Here is a 20,875-nt window from a genome sequence, read left to right as displayed (position 1 = left end):
TTGGATTCCTTCTAAATTGCTGTCCTTGAACAGCCAAATGTCCACATTAAGAAAATCATGCACTCCAATTATAAATGACAAGAATCATTTAAAAAAAACAAAAACAAAAAAACAAACAAAAAACAGCACTAAAGGCAGCACAAAAGGCACCTAAAAAAAAGTTAATTTCTAAAAAATGGGCAAATAGAGAGCCAAGGTTTTATTTTAGAAGAACCTGTTTGGCCTCCCCAAAAGATATCACATTGAAACACTTTGTGTATATCAATCACACAATTACAATTTTCCCTCCTGCAGTCTGTTTCAGCAGCAGCTCCATGACCTATCAAGCCAGGTCAGAAACTATGCAGTCTGATTCATAAAGGGGCACATCCTCATTTGAACAATTATTTAAAAGTTAAGTATTCCCTTCCCCATTCCCCCCATCCCACACACACACAAAGCCACAAAGGGGCTACATGTTCAAAACTATTCCATGCAAAACTGTAAGTGTTTTTCCCCAGTTAGCCATTTTTGGCACAACTGATAAACAAAATATTTCTTACAGTCCTGAAAAATCCACTTTTTTCACACTCCTATAAATTAAAAGTGGCTGAAGGACTTTTGCACGGGAAGAATGAAACACTTTTCAGGGAGCTATGAGCACCAGGGACTTAAAATAAAAGCCCCAATAAATCCTTAATTTTAGCTTTTACAATAACTGACAGAGGTTAATATTACTGTAGCTCATCCAAAATTAAATACACTCGATTCTCAATAAATTGATCACATACTAATGTGACCACAGTGACTTGCAAAATATTGTGTGAGCATAGATCTGCAGGTAGACAGATTTGTAAGTGTAAGATACTCTACCTTTTCATCTTTTATTGTTACGTAAAGATAAACATCAAAAATGTCATCTTCTATTGCACATAACTTCGCCTCAATCTGGGTGGTTCCTAAGTGTAATAAAACAGAAGCACCAAAAAACATTAAAGAATGAAAAATGTTTAATACCTAACTAATTCCCCACCACAGATTTCTTCCAATGTTTTCATTGCTTCTTTCTGCACTAGGTCAAAAGGATTAAAGCAGTTTCATTAAGACATACACAACAGGTGTATTTAAAGACAAAGCACTGCCATATCATAGCAGAATCAAAAACGTCAACTGATACCTAACTACAGCCATGTTTTTGCAATATATTAATTGGTTTCATACTAGTTCTGTAAACTGAAGCTAATTAGAAATATGTCCACGTATCCAAATAAGATAACTGATGGATCACAATCTGTACTACAAAGTTTGAAACAGAAATTTTAGTCCCTCAAGGCAAATCTCAATGTAACCTTAAAAATGGAGTCACAGCTGACGTCTCTATTATACACACAACCATCTTCCCACAAGGATGCTGTTGCATGTAATTTACTTCCTTTCAGAGCCTGAATAACTTCAGAGTGGTCTTCGCCCAATGCTGTGTATCAAATATAACTAATCCATGATTTATACTAGGGTTGTGAAACTTAAAAAAAATTGCCATGAATCGTGCAATTTAAAAAATTAATAGTGATTAATTGCACTGTTAAAGAATAATAGAATACCATTTATTTAATTAGTTTTGGATGTTTTCTACATTTTCAAATATTTTTATTTCAGTTACAACACAGAATACAAAGTATACAGTGCTCACTTTATTTTATTACAAATATTTGCACAGTAAAACACAAAATAAATAGTTTTTTCAATTCACCTAATTCAAATAATGTACTGCAATCTCTTTATCATGAAAGTTGAACTTACAAATGTAGAATTATGGGGAAAAAAAACTGCACTCAAAAATAAAAAAAAAATGTAAAATTTTAGAGCCTGCATGTCCACTCTGTCCTACTTCTTGTTCATCCAATCGCTCAAACAAGTTTGTTTACATTTGCAGGACATAAATGCTGTCCACTTCTTGTTTACAATGTTACCTGAAAGTGACAACAGGTGTTTGCATGGCACAGTTGTAGTTGGCATCGCAAGGTATTTACGTGCCAGATGCGCTAAAGATTCATACATCCCTTCATGCTTCAACCACCCTTCCAGAAGACGTGTCCATGCCGATGATGGGTTCTGCTTGATAACGATCCAAAGTAGTTCGGAGCGATGCATATTCATTTTCATCGTCTTAGTCAGATGCCACCAGCAGAAGGCTGATGTTCTTTTTCGGTGGTTTGGGTTCTGTAGCTTCCACATCAGAGTGTTGCTCCTTTAAGATTCCTGAAAGTATGCTCCACACATCATCCCTCTCAGATTTTGGAAGGCACTTCAGATTCTTAAATCTTGGGTCGAGTGCTATAGCTATTTTTAGAAATCTCACATTGGTACCTTCTTTGCATTTGCCAAATCTGCATTGAAAGTGTTCTTAAAATGAAAAACGTGCTGAGTCATCATCCGAGACTTCTATAACATGAACTATATGGCAGAATGAGGATAAAACAGAGCACGAGACATACAATTCTCCCCCAAGGAGTGCAGTCACAAATTTAATTAAGGCATTTTTTTAAACGAGCGTCATCAGCATGGAACCATGTCCTCTGGAATGGTGGCCAAAGCATTAAGGGGCGTACGAATGTTTAGCATATCTGGCACGTAAATTCCTTGCAAGGCCAGCTAAGAAAGTGCCATGTGAACACCTGTTCTCACTTTCAGGTGGCACTGTAAATACGAAGCAGGCAGCATTATCTCCTGTAAACAAACTTGTTTGTCTTAGCAATTGGCTGAACAAGAAGTAGGACTGAGTAGACTTGTAGGATCTAAAGTTTTAGATTGTTTTGGTTTTTTCAGTGCAATTATGTAACAAAAAAAAATCTACATTTGTAAGTTGCACTTTTATGATCAAGAGTGCATTATGGTACTCGTATGAGGTGAATTGAAAAACACTATTTCTTCATTTTTACAGTGCAAATAGTCATAATAAAAAAATATAAAAGTGAGCATTGTACACTTTATATTCTGTGTTGTAACTGAAATCAATATATTTGAAAATGTAGAAAAGCATCCAAAATTATTTAATAATTTCAATTGGTATTCTATTGTTTAACAGTGCAACTAATCACGATTTATTTTTTTAAATGTGATTCTTTTTTTGAGTTAATCGCATGAGTTAACTGCGATTAATCGACAGCCCTAATTTATACTAGCAGATCTCAAAATCTCCACTGATAGGCTTTGGAGCGTTTTAGACATTTATTATTGCCCTTTTCTGGCACATCAATTACTAGGTTTGTATTATTTCCAGTGACAGACGGGGGATACATCTGTGTCACACTGTGAACACCATTTTGGACTGTAACCTTCACTCTGCATTGTAGTTTCCACATTGGGTCATGACATGACACCAAGGTGGTGCAGAAAACCAGTCTAATCCTGACAAGGTCAGCATAGTTTGGTCAATGTGCGCTCATGCTATGGTGTGGAACACCCTAGCAGAGGGTTAACAAGACAACCGTTAAGGGCCATCAACTCTGTCTCTCAACTACCAGCCTATCCATGAGTTCAATAAAAGGCTTCAGCTCCTCAGCCAGGAGCACAGGGGCAAGTTTAAAAAGATGGCTACATCGCTAAGAAAGAGGCCACCCACCACCACATGCAAGCAGACCACGATATACAAAGGGAAGACCAACAGGGCTGCAAGGCCTAAGGACACAGACCAGACTTCAGGACTTTCAGTAAGGATATGAGACTGGGGGACGACATTCAGGACTGTCTTAAGTTTCCAGAGATCTGTAACTCATGTGCTTTCTTAAGTGTCTGTTTTAAGAATTTGCTTGGCTAAACGTGTGTTCCTTGCCTTCCAGTCACATTGTCCCTGAAGGGATTAACTGAGAAACCAGAGCTCCCATAGACAGTTGGACTCTAGGGATACATACCTAAGTGGCTGGGAGCTTATGAGGGCTGTGGCACTGGTTCTGGGATCTAAGGCAGCCAGACTAAGAGGTCCTACTTCACAAGAAGGGGGCTGACACGAGCATCATACCCAGGAGTATGCCTGAGGCCCCTAGAGCTAGGAACAGCAATCAATCACTAACCAGACCCCAGAGCTTAGAAGCATGCAGAACCCAGGATTAGTGTCCTTTTACAACAGGCTGATGCCCAACTAGAGAGGCGGACTGGACAAGATTGTAACACTTCCTATAACAAGTTAACCAGCTGTTCGTTTTGATTTCTCGTGTCATTTCAACAACATTCTTAGTTGTAACTGTATTTTTCTTTACCTATTAGAAGGTTTTGAAAGTACTGAATAGCAGCACTGTCCCATCTCTTTGCAGGTCTAGAAAGATATAAACAAGATCAATTATCTTTCTGTAGCATAAAACAAGTGATTTTTCACACATCATCACTATTTTATATGGTAGTACACTTGAATGAAATTATGAAAAATATTTTAACAGCTAAATCAATTATAGCATACTACCAAGGATGGCAGTTGAAGCACCATCACTGGAAAAAACAAAGAACAGATTAGATACAATATAATAGGAATACTTTAAGTTTACTACTCTGTGCATGAGTTCAGTCTAGTTGATCACAGCTACATTTTCCAGCTCTGCCATCAAGAGGAATTGCACATTACTGATTTAGAACTACTGAACACAATTCTGTCCCTTGATTGTATATTAGTAAAAGACAAAAACACGTTGGTCTATACCCTCAAAGAAAGTGAAGGAAAGTTAGTCTCCAAAAAATAGAACAGACAATTAAATTGTAAGAGCACATTAATTACTTTAAATAAAACAAAAATTAAGCTATTGTGAAATAATGTTTAACAAGTATGACAAAAGTTTCCCACAGAGTTCACAATTTAATGTAACATGAATCCTTGTTAAAATATTTAAGGGTCCAAAAAAATAAAAAAGCACACCATTTAATAGCTCCTTATTTAAGTCATGAATGTCCTACCACCTCCCACTTCCTATACAGAAGGCCCATTGTAACACCTGATACACATAGAATGTAACTTAAGTTACTGTGACAGGGTCGGGCCAGATGGCTATAGGAGAGTAATAAAAGGCAGATATATTAGCCCCAGGCTAAGTAGGTCCCTTTTCCCTGGGTAAGATAACAGGGAAGGTTCCAGAAAAATCAGGAACCTTCTGGAGACAATTAAGACAGACAGGCTGATTAGAACACCTACAGCCAATCAAGAAGCTGCTAGAATCAATTAAGGCAGACTAATCAGGGCACCTGGGTTTTAAAAAGGAGCTCACTTCAGTTTGTGGTGTGCATGTGAGGAGCTGGGAGGCACTAGGAGCTGAGAGTGAGAATGCGGACTGTTGGAGGACTGAGGTGTACAAGCATTATCAGACACCAGGAGGAAGGTCCTATGGGGAGGATAAAGAACGTGTTGGGAGGCGGCCATGGGGAAGTAGCCCAGGGAGTTGTAGCGGTCATACAGCTGTTCGAGGAGGCACTCTAGACAGCTGCATTCCACAGGGCCCTGGGCTGGAACCTGGAGTAGAAGGCGGGCCCGGGTTCCCCCCAAATCCTCCCAACTCCTGGTCAGAAACAGGAAGAGTCAACCTGGACTGTGGGTTCTGAAAAACGGCCAAACTGTGGGCTGTCGTGAAGCACCAAGGTGAGCAAATCCGCCAATAAGCGCAAGACCCACCAAGGTCAAGGAGGAACTTTGTCACATTACATATATTCCCTCTTCCACACCAAACCAAATACTACAAAAAAAAAAAAAAAGAATAAACCACTTGGATCAGCTTTGTGTTAGTAATTTATACCAAGTTGATTTCCTGCTCTTGATCATTTGCTAAGCAGGGACCTTAACATGTGCTACTGCAGTCATTCAGAGCTTTGGAAATATGACGCTGCCCACGGCCACCAGGAACTGAACTGTTTTTATTATTCAACAACCAGCTCTCTCTCACAAAGGAATCCTATCCAGTCCTTTACAACCAAAAAAAACCCAGCAGCCATTGCAAGAGTGGTACAGAAATATAGGAATGACAAAATCCAATAGCAATCCCAAAGACCCTACTAAGGAGGGTGTTATAAATATAAAAGGAAGGGTAACCACCACAGTGCTATAAAATCCCTCCTGGCCAGAGGCAAAACCCTTTCACCTGCAAAGGGTTAAGAAGCTAAGATAACCTCACTGGCACCTGACCAAAATAACCAATGAGGAGACAAGATACTTTCAAAGCTGGAGGGGGGTGGGAGGGAACAAAGGGTTTGTCTGTCTGTGTGATGCTTTTGCCGGGAACAGATCAGGAATGCAGTCTCAGAACTTCTGTTAGTTAGTAAGTAAGTAAGTAATCTAGCTAGAAATGCGTTAGATTTCCTTTTGTTTAATAGCTGGTAAAATAAACTGTGCTGGATGGAATGTATATTCCTGTTTTTGTGTCTTTTTGTAACTTAAGGTTTTGCCTAGATGGATTCTCTATGTGTTGAATCTGATTACCCTGTAAGGTATTTACATTCCTGATTTTACAGAGGTGATTTTTTTCCTTTTCTTTAATTAAAATTCTTCTTTTCAGAACCTGATTGGTTTTTCATTGTTCTTCAAATCCAAGGGTTTGGGTCCGTGTTCACCTGTACAAATTGGTGAGGATTTTTATCAAGCCTTCCCCAGGAAAGGGGATATAGGGCTTGGGGGGATATTTTGGGGGAAGACGTCTCCAAGTGAGCTCTTTCCCTGTTCTTTATTTAACACGCTTGGTGGTGGAAGCATAGGGTTCAAGGACAAGGCAAAGTTTGTACCTTGGGGAAGTTTTTAACTTAAGCTGGTAAGAATAAGCTTAGGGGGTCTTTCATGCAGGTCACCACATCTGTACCCTAGAGTTCAGAATGGGGAAGGAACCTTGACAGGGAAAAAAAAACTATTATAAAATTATAAAAATAAATGTCTTATTTTGCAATTAAGCTGTGCATTTAACTAAAAAATGTATTATTACTAATTTTGTGTATAGTACACTATATTTTTCTCAAGCCATACTTACACTATTTCTGCAGCATCTTCACAGAAATCTATACACAACGTGACTGGCTTTGTGCAGTACAGTCTAAACTTTTTCGCTCTATATGGGAGTTGCATAAATGCTTCCACTGCAACCCGAATGCTTAACAGTGAAAAAAAGTTTTAAACATAATTAGATGTAACAACCTGATATGAATCTCTATTCACTACACATTCTAGGGCACAGCAGCACTCCCATGTCCCACCCCGCTGCAGCTGGCAACACAGTGTTAAGAAACCAACTGGCAGTTGAAAAAGCAGAAAAGCTTGTTTTCTTTTTCAAGTCTAAGCCCTGGTCTACACTACGAGTTTAGGTTGAATTTAGCATTGTTAGATCGATTTCACGCTGCACCCGTCCACACAACGAACCCATTTTTGTCTACTTAAAGGGCTCTTAAAATCAATCTATTTCTGTATTCCTCCCCGACGAGGGGATTAGCGCTGAAATAGACACTGCCGGGTCGAATTTGGGTTACTGTGGATGCAGTTCAACAGTACTGGCCTCCGGGAGCAATCCCACAGTGCTCCATTGTGACCGCTCTGGACAGCACTCTCAGCTCGGATGCACTGGCCAGGTAAACAGGAAAAGACCCGCAAACTTTTGAATTTCATTTCCTGTTTGGCCACCGTGGCATGACCACGCAGAGCTCATCAGCACAGATGAGCACGGAGTCCCAGAATCACAAAAGATCTCCAGCATGGACCGAACAGGAGGTACTGGATCTGACCGCTGTATGGGGAGTTGAATCCATGCTATCAGAATGCCGTTCCAAGAGACGAAATGCCAAAATATTTGAAAAAAATCTCCAAGAGTATGAAGGACAGAGGCTACCACAGGGACCTGCAGCAGTGCCGTGTGAAACTTAAGGAGCTCCGGCAAGCCTACCAAAAAACCCAAGAGACAAACGCTCACTCGGGGTCAGAGCCCCAGACATGCCACTTCTATGATGAGCTGCATGCAATTCTAGGGAGTTCCCCTACAACTACCCCACACCTGTACGTGGACTCCTGCAAGGGAGTCTCACGCAACAGGGATGAAGGTTTTGGGGACGAGGAAGATGATGAGGGGGAGGTTGAAGATAGCGCATACCAGACAAGCCATTCTCCCCGACAGCCAGGAACTGTTTATCACCCTGGAGCCAATACCCTCCCAACCCGGGCTCCTGGACCTTGAAGGCGGAGAAGGCATGCCTGGTGATTGTACCTTTGTAAATATAATATACGGTTTAAAAGCAAGTGTGTGTAATGATTAATTTGCCCTGAAGACTTGGGATGCATTCGCGGCCAGTACAGCTACTGGAAAAGACTGTTAATGTGTCTGGGCATGGGGCGGAAATCTTCCAGGGACACCTCAATGAAGCTGTCCTGGAGGTACTCCCAAAGCCTTTACAAAAGGTTTCTGGGCAGGGCAGCCATATTGCGTCCTCCACAGTAGGACACTTTACCACGCCAGGCCAGTAGCACGTAGTCTGGAATCATTGCATAGGAAAGCATGGCAGTGTGTAGTCCCGGTGTTTGCTGGCATTCAAGCAACATCCGTTCTTTCTCTCTCTGTGTTATCCTCAGGAGAGTGATATCATTCATGGTCACCTGGTTGAAATAGGGGAATTTTATTAAGGGGACCAGAGGTAGCCGTTCCTGCTAGGCTGTTTGCCTGTGGCTGAAAAGAAATCATCCCCACTGTTAGCCACGCGGTAGGGGGAAGGGTGAAGTGATCATCCCAGAGAATTGGGTGTAGAGGAGGGGTTAGTTGGGTTTGTGCTACACATTAACCTAAAAACATCAGCCCCTCATTTTAAATGGCCAATGTGTCTTTTTCAATTTTAATCTCCCTTTTTTCCTCCCGCAGCTGCAAATGTTTCAATGCTGCAACCAGCATCTCCGTCCCAGAGGCTAGCGCAGATAAGAAGGTGGGAATAAAAAGCACTCGTGATTAAATGTTTTCTGAGCTCATGCAGTCCACCCAAACTGAAAGAGCCCAGCAGAATGCGTGGAGGCAGACAATGGCAGAGTCCAGGAAAGCACAAAACGAACACAAGGACAGCAGGGACGCACGAGAGGATAGATGGCTGGAGCAACAGGAGAGGTGGCGGCCAGCATCATGATGAAAGGAGACAGGATGCAATGCTGAGGCAACTGGAGGATCAAACTGATATGCTCTGGCGTATGGTTGAGGTGCAGGAAAGGCACAGACCGCCACCGCAGCCCCTGTGTAACCAACCGCTCTCCTCGCCCAAGTTCCATAGCCTCCTCACTCAACCACTCCACCCCAGAGGACTGCCCAAACAACAGAAGGCTGGCATTAGATAAGTTCTGAAGTGCAGTGTGGCCTTGTCCTTCCCTCCTCCCCCACCCCACCTGGTGCTTCCCTCCTCCCCCACCCCTCCCGGGCTACCTTGGCAGGTATTCCCCCTCTTTGTGTGACAAATTAATAAAGAATGTATGAATTTGAAACAACAATGACTTTATTGCCTCTGCAAGCGGTGATCGAAGGGGGGAGGGGAGGACAGCTGGCTTACAGGGAAGAACCAAGGGGGCGGGTTTTCCTCAAGGAAAAACAAACAGAACTGTCACACCGTAGCCTGGTAAGCCATAAAACTGGTTTTCCAAGCTTCTCTGATGCGCAGCGCACCCTGTTGTACTCTTCAAACCATCCTGGTGTCCAGCTGCGCGTAATCTGCAGCCAGGCGATTTGCTTCAACTTCCCACCCTGCCATAAACGTCTCCCCCTTACTCTCACAGATATTGTGGAGCACACAGCAAGCAGCAATAACAATGGGAATACTGGTTTCACTGAGATCTGAGTTAGTAAACTGCGCCAGCGCACTTTTAAACATCCAAATGCACATTCTACCACCATTCTGCACTTGCTCAGCCTATAGTTGAACAGCTCCTGACTACTGTCCAGGCTGCCTGTGAATGGCTTCATGAGCCATGGCATTAAGGGGTAGGCTGGGTCCCCAAGGATAACTATAGGCATTTCAGCATCCCCAATGGTTATTTTCTGATCTGAAAAGTAAATCCCTTGCTGCACCTGTTCATACAGACCAGAGTTCCTGAAGATGTGAGCATCATGTACCTTTCCCGGCCATCCCACATTGATGTTGGTGAAACATCCCTTGTGATCCACCAGAGCTTGCAGCACCATTGAAAAGTACCCCTTGCGGTTTATATACTGGCTGCCTTGGTGCTCCGGTCCCAAGATAGGGATATGCATTCCGTCTATCGCCCCCCCCCAGTTAGGAAATCCCATTGCAGCAAAGCCATCCACTGTGACCTGCACGCTTCCCAGAATCACTACCCTTGATAGCAGCAGCTCAGTGATTGGGTTGGCTACTTGGATCACAGCAGCCCCCACAGTACATTTGCCCACTCCAAATTGATTCCCAACTGACCAGTAGCTATCTGTTGTTGCAATCTTCCAAAGAGCTATTGTCACTCGGTTGTGAACTGTAAGGGCTGCTCTCATCTTGGTATTCTTGTGCTTCAGGGCAGGGGAAAGCAGGTCACAAAGTTCCATGAAAGTGTCCTTACGCATGCGAAAGTTTTGCAGCCACTGGGAATCATCCCAGACATGCAACACTGTGCAGTCCCACCAGTCTGTGCTTGTTTCCCACGCCCAGAATCGGCGTTCCACAGCATGAGCCTGCCCCATTGCCACCAGGATGGCCAAATTGCTGGGGCCCGTGCTTTGAGAGAAGTCTGTGCCCATGTCCTCATCACTCTCGTCACCAGGCTGCCATCGCCTCCTCGCCTGCTTTTGCAGGTTCTGGGGCTGCATATACTGCATGATAATGCGCGAGGTCTTTACAATTCTCATAACTGCCACGGTAATCTAAGCGGGCTCCATGCTTGCCATGGTATGGCGTCTGCAAGAGAGCAGAGTTGCAGGGGAAGTGGTCGTTCAATGACGATGGTTTGCAGACCTATTGCACAGTCTGCTGCCAGGACACGAAAGCTGAGCAGGCTGCACGCTTGCCATGGTATGGTGAGACAAGAGCAGCTGAGCAGAGCTGCAGCAGAAGCGGCCCTGTGAGACCACCAGGAGAGGAGAGTGGCAGCAGAAGTGGTGGATGACAACGGTCATGTAGAGGACCTGCGAGGTGGATTCACAGCATCAGGAGAGCAGAGTTGCAGCAGAAGCAGTGGATGACTACGATGGTTTGCAGACCTACCGCACCGGCTGCTGAAAGCAGTATGGCGCCCGCACGGAAAAAAGGCACGAAACGATTGTCTGCCGTTGCTTTCACGGAGGGAGGGATGACATGTACCCAAGCGTGACAATGTTTCTGCCCCATCAGGCATTGGGAGCTCAACCCAGAATTCCAATGGGCAGAGGAGACTGCAGGAACTATGGGATAGCTACCCACGTGCAACGCTCTGAAAGTCGACGCTAGCCTCAGTACTGTGGACGCACTCCGATGACTTAATGCGCTTAGTAGGGACGCACACAATCGACTCTATAAAATTGCTTTCTAAAAAGTCAACTTCTATAAATTCGACCTAATTTCGTAGTGTAGACATACCCTAAGAATAATAACTGTGTGAGAGAGGATAAGGTCTTAGTTCTAAAATTTTGAAGGGACATAGTGATACAAAATAATCAGTTCAGTTTACAAACCTACAGATAATACTTCCTTTGATTAATAAATAAGTTAAATTTAAATGCAAACCATGTTTTGGTAAATATTTTTTCTTCTGTATCCAGCACATTTATGGTAGTTTTATTCATTAAAAAAAATTAAATGTTTTTGTGAATTTTAAGTGAATTTCCTTCCAAATATAGCTTGACACACATCACAAACAAAAGAATTGTCTAGTAAATAGGAAATGCATCATTCACCATCTTCTAACATAATAAAGTAAAAATTAAGAATCTGAATAAATGTAAGTTAAGCTATATAACTGCTTAAATAAATGTGTATACATGTAGTGTATCCATAGAGTTAGCAAAAAGGAGCACCAAATTTAGTATAAAGGCTATATTTAGTTGCAAATCAACATGTTTTAATGGTTACTAACCAATGAGACTCAGTTTTTCTTTAGAAAAAAACTAAAAAGTCCAAATGCAAAACATGGTTTAGATTGATGATTTAAATCAAGGTTTCCTGTTTTTTGTATTTTAATCATGATTAAAATCAGTGATTTCGGAAAGACTTAAATCAAAGCAACTAACTCCCTGCCACAAGCCCCCTCCTGCACCCCAACTTCCTCCCAGAGCCTGCGTCCTGCATCCCCTCCCGAAATGCTGGTTTTTAGAGCTTTCCGGTTGGCAAAGTGTCAGATAACACAGCTTTTACTGTACATGCTAGCAGTAACAGGCTTCCACATCTTCCACCCCCTCCCCAGAGCATGCCCCATCCCCAGTCCTCCCCTTCCCTCCCAGAGCCTCTTGTACGCCATCGAACAGATGTTCCCCAGCATGCAGGAGGCACTGGGAGGGAAGAGGAGTTGATCAGCGGGGCCGGCGGACCCCTTGGAGTACTTTCACGGCCCCCAGTTTGAGAAACGCTGCCCTAGAGGTATCTAGCCTCTGTAGTGACACATGTAGCACTTGATACTGCAAATAATGTCAGGCAGTGTTTAATACTGAGAGTGATCCCATTATATGCCTAGCAGTGTTTGCAGGACCTGACCTACAGTCTTCACAATTCAAACTACCATAGCTCTCTAGTTTTAGTCAATATAAATCAAGATTAAAAATATTTAAAAGTGTATTAATTTGAAAAAAGCCTTCATCAATAACTTTGTAAATCACAATAATACATACTTTTTTGTTTTAACAGGAATATACTTGGCATAATCCACAAGGAAACACTCTGCTAGGTAATGATCAGCACAGAACAGGATTGACTTAACAACTGCTCTACACCAGCATTTCAGTTCCTGACAAAAAACCACACAAACCTGGGGAGATAAAAGATGCATATATTTCTGTATATGGACCTAGATTTGTACAGGTTATATATTCACTTCTTGAATACAGAAATAGCTACAGCACAAAGTCTTTTTCTAAGGAGAGAAGAAAATATAGTTTTATTTCCAGTGATGTCCTCAAAAAATGTATTTTACATCTTATGTAGTTATATATTATTTCTACAAATGTACAGTAAAAGCTGTTATCTGGCACTTTGCCAACCGGAAGGCTCTACAAACCAGCATTTCAGGAGGGGGTGCAGGGCGGCGGGAGGGGGCTTGGGGTGCCGGATCTGGGCGGTGCTCACCTCGGGCGGCTCCCCGCAAGTGGAGGAATAGCCACTATTCCTAGGTGGAGGAATAGCCACGGGGGCTGCATTCGCTGCTCCTGCCCTGCGCCCTGGCTCTGCAGCTCCTATTGGCCGTGGTTCTCAGCCAATGGGAGCTGCGGGGGTGGTGCCTGGCAGGCAAGGGAAGTGCACAGAGCCTCCTGGCCGTGCCTCTGCCTAGGAACAGCAGAGACATGTCGCCGCTTGCGAGGAGCTGCCCAAGGTGAGTGCCGCCCAGATCCGGCATCCCGAAACCCCTCCTGCACCCCAACTCCCTGCCCTGAGCCCCCTCCCACACCCAAACTCCCTTCCTCTTAGTTAACTGGAATTTTTGACTTACTGGCACCCTCCATTCAACATGCCAGATAAAGCTTTTACTGTATATGTACTCATCCTCTAACTTAAATTACACAAAAATACCTCTAAACCCATACCACACACTTTTCTCAAAAGTTCAAGACAATGTAGTTACATTTGAATTTAAGTTCACTTTCAGGATAAGCAATTCTTATAAGCTATGACTCTAACAAACATATAAACCTCTAACAACCCAATAAAACACCACAATTTTCTACTTCCCTCACAGTCTTTACGTAGCAAAATGACTGAAAATGTTACCTGCCCTTCTTCTAATGTTAATGGCTTTACTTCCTCCACATCTCGGTTATAGAACTGATTCATTTCAGCATGCAGTTTTTTATATTCCATTTCACTGTCTACAAAAGGCCCGCATCCTTTTACAAAGACCCAAAAGCAGCCTGGGTCTTCAATCTAATCAAAAGGTGAAGCATAATTAAAACCACACAAAAAAAGATGACAAGAACAATGAGCAATATCAGGTGCTGAACTTTTAGTTAAAAAAACCCTAAAAGCTGCATATTTCCAAGAACATCTTAGCAACATACATACATACACAAACTTTCAAAGACAAAATGATCACTAATATTCAAATCACATAACTGGCACTGTAACATGAAAAAAGTTAAAAAAAATCAGAGCTTCTAGTGGCTTTAAAAAGTCAGAAATCTTCTGACATTTACACTTTGTCATTAAAAGGTGAATAGAAGAGCTTCTGTAAAAAAAAAAAAAAAATTATAATCTGTTTAACATCCCAAACAACAACATTTACACATTTAAAGTATTACATACTATACTCTTAGTATAACGAAGTCCAGTTCACCAGCTGTGTTGCCAGGAACAATTTCGCCTGTCTTTAAAAGGGATGCATTCTAGGGCCTCCAATCCAGAAACAAATTGAAGACAGCTGGTCTTTCCTCCACACTCAGGGCTTGGGGATCTGCAGCACAGCACCTTTGGAACAAGGTTTCACCTTTCCACTGTGCTTTGGGCTTCAGCACTGACGTACAGGTTTTTCCAAAGTTCACCTGCAAGGCAAGCTGGCTTCCCCAATTTTTTTAACCCATAATTTTCCACAGTTTTGGATTAACTCAATAGCTTAAGAAATGCTGGTAACTTCCAAAACTGTAATACACTCAACTTCATGTTTTCTTAACATTTAACCCAACATCTATAATGGACTTTTAACTAAAATAATCTATTCCTTTTCTGTGGCAGATGTTTACCAAAAAGAATTTCTCTGAAGGAAGCTAAGACGGTTGAATATGAAGAGTTCAATCATCTAAACAGAAGAAATATTTTTTCCTCTCCCTACTGTCTTCATATCCAACATCTTCAAAATAAGACACTATGAGGAGTTAAAAAAAAACCCCTGGGAAGATTATTGGACTGTTTAAACCGTACACAGAGATACAAAAACTGGGGGTCACGAAAGGTTACTGAAACACCATATTTTGCAACACATTCCTATCAAATCCCATGGGATCATAAGTATGTCTATCTTATAGTGGTTGGAAAATGCGGGCACACAGGACCAAAGGATTCACTCAGCATGTTTCCTCATAAAATTACCTTTATCTGACCATTATGTGGCATCTCTTGTGGAGTGAGCAGTTTACAGGAATGCTTTATAAGCTTCTTCACAAGATTTAGGGTTTGTGATGATTAATCCACTGAATGTGAACTCCTAGTGCAACACTGTGGCCAAAAATACTAATGCGATCCCAGCATGCATAAACAGAGGAAATCTCAAGCAGGAGTAGAGATGTTATTTTACCTCTGTATTTGGTACTCATGACATCACAGCTGGAATACTGGGTCCAGTACTGGTGCCCACAATTCAAGATGGATGTTGAAAAATTAGCAAATGTTCAGCAAAGAGCCACAAGAATGATTACAAGATTAGAAAATCTGCTTTACAGTGACAGATTGAGCTCCTTGAGTCTGTTTACCTTAACGAAGACAAGGTTAAGGAATAACTGATTACAGTCTATAAATTGCTATATGGGGAACAAATATTTAATAATTGGTTCTTCACTCAAGAAAGAAAGGTATAACACAATCTAATGACTGGAAGTTGAAGCTAGACAAATTCAGACTGGAAATATGGTGTACATTTTTAACAGTGAGAGTAATTAACCTTTGGAACAAACTATTAAAGGTCATGGTGGACTCTGACAATTTTAAAATCAAGACTAGATGTTATTCTAAAAGATATCTGCTAGGAAATATTTTGAGAATGTTCTATGGCCTGGGAAATCAGAATTTAAGCCTGTTTTCTGCATTTATAAAACATTAGCTTTCTTTCTGCATGGTTAGAATCATCTAGAGTAGTGGTCTCCAAGCTTTTTGAATCGCGCACCCCCAGGGCCAGCTCTGGGGAAGCAAAGAAAAAGAAGAAGAAGAAGAGCTACCACCAGCATGCCGCCGAAGAATCAAAGGTCCAGGAGTGCTGCTGCCACCGTGCTGGCAGCGCTCCTCCTGCCGCGCACCCCTAGGGATGGTCTTGCGCACCCCACTTTGGAGACCACTGATTTAGAGCAGGGGTAGGCAACCTACGGCACACAAGCTGACTTTCAGTGACACTCACGCTGCCCGGGTCCTGGCCACCAGTCTGGGGGGCTCTGCATTTTAATTTCATTTTAAATGAAGCTTCTTAAACATTTTATAAACCTTATTTACTTTACATACAACAACAGTTTAGTTATATATTATAGACTTATAGAAAGAGACCTTCTAAAAATGTTAAAATGTATTACTGGCACGCAAAACCTTAAATTAGAGTGAATAAATGAAGACTCGCACACCACTTCTGAAAGGTTGCCGACCCCGATCTAGAGACAATTCTAATAAAGACCCAGGACCAGATGATAAGTATGAATCTAGTCCCTTTCACACTGCTTCTTGCCTCCCTCATGAGCATGAGGATTTATCCTGCTCCTGCAGCTGGAAAACCAAGCTTAACTGTGCCCTTCTACGCAGGACTGAAGCATGGTAGAATAACTGGCACATCTTTTTTCTGTGCTTGTTTCTCTTTTCCTTATCCAGCCTTCCATAGGGCAAAGATAGGCAGAAGCGTTGCGTCTGTTCTGCCTCTTTCCAGAGAAGGCTAGTAAATTAAGTTAAAAGGCTCAACTAAATAAGGGGATCAAAGGTCCCAGCCCAGCAGCAAGTTCTGGTTTACCACCAAGACGGGTACAAACAAGATAAAAGAAACCCACTGAAATCTGCTGGATATCAAGCAGAGAAAAACTTGGTGAACACCAGGGATGGTCTGGTTCAGAAAGTAGGATAGGAACAGGGTTTGCTGACTGCACTGCAGGAGGAAGTTAACACCATGTACGTGGGGAGGGATGAGGGAGGGACTAATAGCAGTGTAGAAAAAGGACAGTTGTGTCTAGGGAGGGAGCATAGGATGGATTTTTAACAGAGTATTTACAATAAAAGGAAACGTTAGGTTTAGTTTACTATCGTACATTTAATATATTTAGAAAATGTATGTCATATTCACAAGAAATATTATGTTGGGCATAAGAAAACCCTATATTGTCAGTTTAATTATTTTTAAATGATGTAAATTAATCATCACTAGAATATTACTGAGTCCTATTAAAGATTGCCTAGGTAGTGACCAAAGATTTGGAGCTGAAGACTACAATTTTGGGTTTAGGAGCAAACATTTCCCAAGACAAAAAAATTAGCCTTGAGCCCTGGGAGTAAGGACACATTTCATGGTTTCACAACAGACAACATTCTCCTCCAACCATCTCCTACATACAGGGCATACCTAGAACACATCACACCTGCCCTTCCTTGAATCAATCCACAATTTGTTTAGTCCCCTCCTCGGCTCAAGAATCCTTTATGGAGAATCCTAATTACTACATTTTGGGGATGGAAGAAAAAGAGCATGCAATTGGAACTGAGCTCTTCAAGTGGAAATGTTCAGTTTTGTCAGAGCCACAAAATTTCTGGCCACTTTTTCCTTCTATCCTTTGTTTTCTTTCTGTATTCATAATTCAATTTTTATGGTATTCAGAAGTTCCCACCTAAAGCAGCCTTACTAAAATTATATTAACCTAAGTGGAGAATCACTGAGGTAAAGTGGGCAAACAGATTTTGTGCCAGGCCTAGTAAATCTCTGTAAAATTTCTGCAAGTGCCCTAAACCATGCATAAAAGACAAACAATCAGTCTATAATATTATGGGCCTCTCTTACACAGGGAACAGGAAATGTCATGAGTGCCTATTCTCTTTCCCACCCTGAGGAACAGGTAGTGGATTCAATCATTAACACATACAGATCTTTTGAAATCTGCCTGGATCACAAGTTATGTGTGGAATACCAGCACCTCTGTAATAATTCTCACTTTCCACCATCTTCATAGTAGCCATGCTCCTGCAGAAGCATGCTCCTATCAGTCCCAAACTTGTTGTTATACCCTGTTTTGTAGAAAAGGGTCCCACCATAACAGAGGCCAGTGAGTGATAATACCTACTTGGTCAGCATTATCTTAACTGTTGTTTCCTCACTTATTTCCAAGGAATGATGCTGTCTCCCCAATAGGCCTTCCATATGGGCAGGGCAAAGAGAACATAATACTACAGAGCCATAGCTCCCTGCTTTCTACCCACCACTTCCCCAAGGATCTGCTGAAACTTAAACCTCTCTTTTTCATAAAAGCAGTGGAAGGACAATGCAGATTTGCATGCACACTCACAAAAAAAATAACACTTTGTTTTTCACTCATTGTAATAACACCCAAAACTACTATAGCTAAAATATATTTCTCTATTTTTACATTTTGTTTACTTTGTATATATGTGTATGGTCAGTATCACATGTTGCTTCTATGGGGCTTCATGCAGTAAAATGGGAGAAAAAGTTATGAATATTAAAGTTTCCTTGCAAATAAAAATTGGCAGAGAAAATTCAGGAGCAGATAAATATCTGAAATTACTTTTAACTTTTTAAAAATTTACTAGATTTCAACTTGTCTATATACCCATAAGGCCAAAAAAAAAAAAAAAGAATGAACAATTTTATTCTGGGTATTTTTTTCCTGTCCCTAAAGTTTCTTGTGTTCCAATATATATGCACAAGTTCTTTACAATACTGAGACTTCTTTTAAAACAAAATCAATATACCTTCAATATCAAGACTTCAATCATTTTCATCTACTGAAGTCCTCTTCTGTAATGCTGAAATGAGATATAAAGGATAATCAAGTGTTTAGCTATCAATTTTATAGAAATCTTATAAATGTTGAAGCTAAAATTGTAGTGATACTATCCATATCTAAAGAGCCTACAGATTTAAAATAAGCCCACTTAGTCAGCTGTATTTTTAAAGATATCTAGCTATTAGATTTGCAAATACAGCCTTCACAAAGTAAACCATTTTTTCTTAATGAGACTTAATTTGAAGCCTAATTAAGATTAACTACCCAACACACAACCACATCCATATGAAGTATCTGTTTAGTGCAGTTGGAATATCTGGAATACATAACTTATTTTGATCCCATGTCTACATCAAAACTCAAGAGGAAAACTCTGCCTAAACACAAGCCAGTTGCAGATTAGTTAACTAATGATGGGGCTAGGCAAGAAGCCACCTGGGATGAAATTCTGTCCTCGCTGAAGTAAATGGCACATTCCCATTTAATCTTAGCAGGATCCAGAGTGAAATCCTCATTGCATTCCTATTGCCTGCATTATGCAGGAAGTCAGACTAGATTGTCATAATGATCCCTTTTGGCCTTGAAAGTCTCTTTGCAAATTTGTACAAGTCATTTATGTTCTGATTTTCGGAAGCGCAAAGCAGAGCACACACTGTTCCCACTCACTTAATGGGAGCTGTAGATGCTCAGTACCTCTAGGTGGGAAAAGAAGAAAAAAAAAATCACACCATCACCCTTTTTTCCCCAAGTTACCTATCTGTAAAAAGTTATGTTTCCTCCTCTTTGTAAATCATTTCGAGATCAATGGGTGAAAAAATAGATTATATGTGGTGAACAACAACAACAAGATAATTAAGCTGTAACTGTTTGCATTCCGTTTTAATTTATACTTCAAAGTCCTATTAGGAGTTTAAATTATGCACAGGACTGAAATAAACACATTTTTCCATCACTACACTTTCCACCCCCACCTCAGCCCAAAACCTGTATTTTTTCAGTGAACAGTTGCTCACGCTAGATTTTCAGAAGCCAAACGAAAAAGGTGTACTGTATCTGCACTAGTCCAGTTAGCAAATTACTAGCGCTGAATTTTCCAAAAATCTTACAAAGAATTTAAGTATTGTAGTAGAGTTAGTATTTGTGTCTATGAAGATATATTTGTTACTCACTTTGTCTCTTAATGACTTGATCTCTGAAATAACAAAAGAGTTCAGTTAATAACCTTTCCTATAAACAGAAATTTGGGGCAAAATGGTGGTCAGATCTCAGTTACATGATCCAGTGACTGACACACTGATCTACAAAAAGAAAAGGAATACTTGTGGTACCTTAGAGACGAACAAATTTATTTGAGCATAAGCTTTCCTGAGCTTTTCCATACAGCTCACAGCTGTAGCTCATGAATGCTTATGCTCAAATAAATTTGTTCGTCTCTAAGGTGCCACAACTACTCCTTTTCTTTTTGCGGATACAGATTAACACAACTGCTACTCTGAACACCGATCTACAGTTCTCACTCCAGTCTTACAAAGGAAAAAAGAACTCCCTTAGTGAAGATTCATAGATAAAAGAATGAAAAATTGATACAAACAAACAAGAAAGATCCTCTCCTCCACATCTCTGATAAAAATCAAACAATGGGCAGAGAGAGAGTTTTATCTTTGAAGGTGCAGTGAAAATTTAGAAAGTGCAACTCCATTTACAGAGACATACAATATTTAAAGATATACCATCAACTTAAAAATCACAAGTGTCTGAAAACTACTTAAGTAACACCTAAGAACACTATAAATTAAAATATTATAGTAAAACACTATTTTTTCCATTTTTTGTTCCTCTGACAGCCTTTTTGTCTAGTAAATTGTTATTTTTTATATGTAATCTGTCATTTTTCTCTTTTGTTTGGGTGTTCCTTTCATACAGCAACCAGGGAGAGAAAAAAATTAAAAGTAAGAAAATGTGATTATAAAAACAAAAAGTGTGGCAGGGGACTATGTAAGGACTAGTGTGATATCAGAAACAACTTTCAACTCTTTAAATAAGTATCAAGCTCACAAAATCCTATAGATATTTTAAAGGGAGCCCAGCCACTGGGAAGCAGAGGA

General features: G+C 40.9%; 1 protein-coding gene across 3 annotated transcripts in view; it reads right to left on the bottom strand.

Moving 5' to 3' along the window:
• The window catches only part of TDRD12 (tudor domain containing 12), a 120,578-nt gene that overhangs the window by 98,631 nt on the left and 1,072 nt on the right, over positions 1–20,875 (bottom strand). For all 3 annotated transcript variants that reach the window (XM_075118409.1, XM_048816635.2, XM_075118410.1), the window contains exons 2-8: positions 19,940–19,962; positions 18,736–18,789; positions 13,849–14,001; positions 12,756–12,892; positions 6,969–7,088; positions 4,236–4,291; positions 853–938 (exon numbers count right to left, since the gene is read on the bottom strand). In XM_075118409.1, coding sequence (XP_074974510.1) covers positions 853–938; positions 4,236–4,291; positions 6,969–7,088; positions 12,756–12,892; positions 13,849–14,001; positions 18,736–18,765 — 582 coding nt within the window. In that variant the 5' untranslated portion in view covers positions 18,766–18,789; positions 19,940–19,962. The remainder of the gene's footprint in view (positions 1–852; positions 939–4,235; positions 4,292–6,968; positions 7,089–12,755; positions 12,893–13,848; positions 14,002–18,735; positions 18,790–19,939; positions 19,963–20,875) is intronic.

This window comes from Caretta caretta, chromosome 12 (genome assembly GCF_965140235.1).
Source record: "Caretta caretta isolate rCarCar2 chromosome 12, rCarCar1.hap1, whole genome shotgun sequence".
Taxonomy (NCBI): Eukaryota; Metazoa; Chordata; order Testudines; family Cheloniidae; genus Caretta; species Caretta caretta.
Note: the sequence above shows the minus strand (reverse complement) of the source record. Positions and strands in the feature narration are given on the sequence as shown.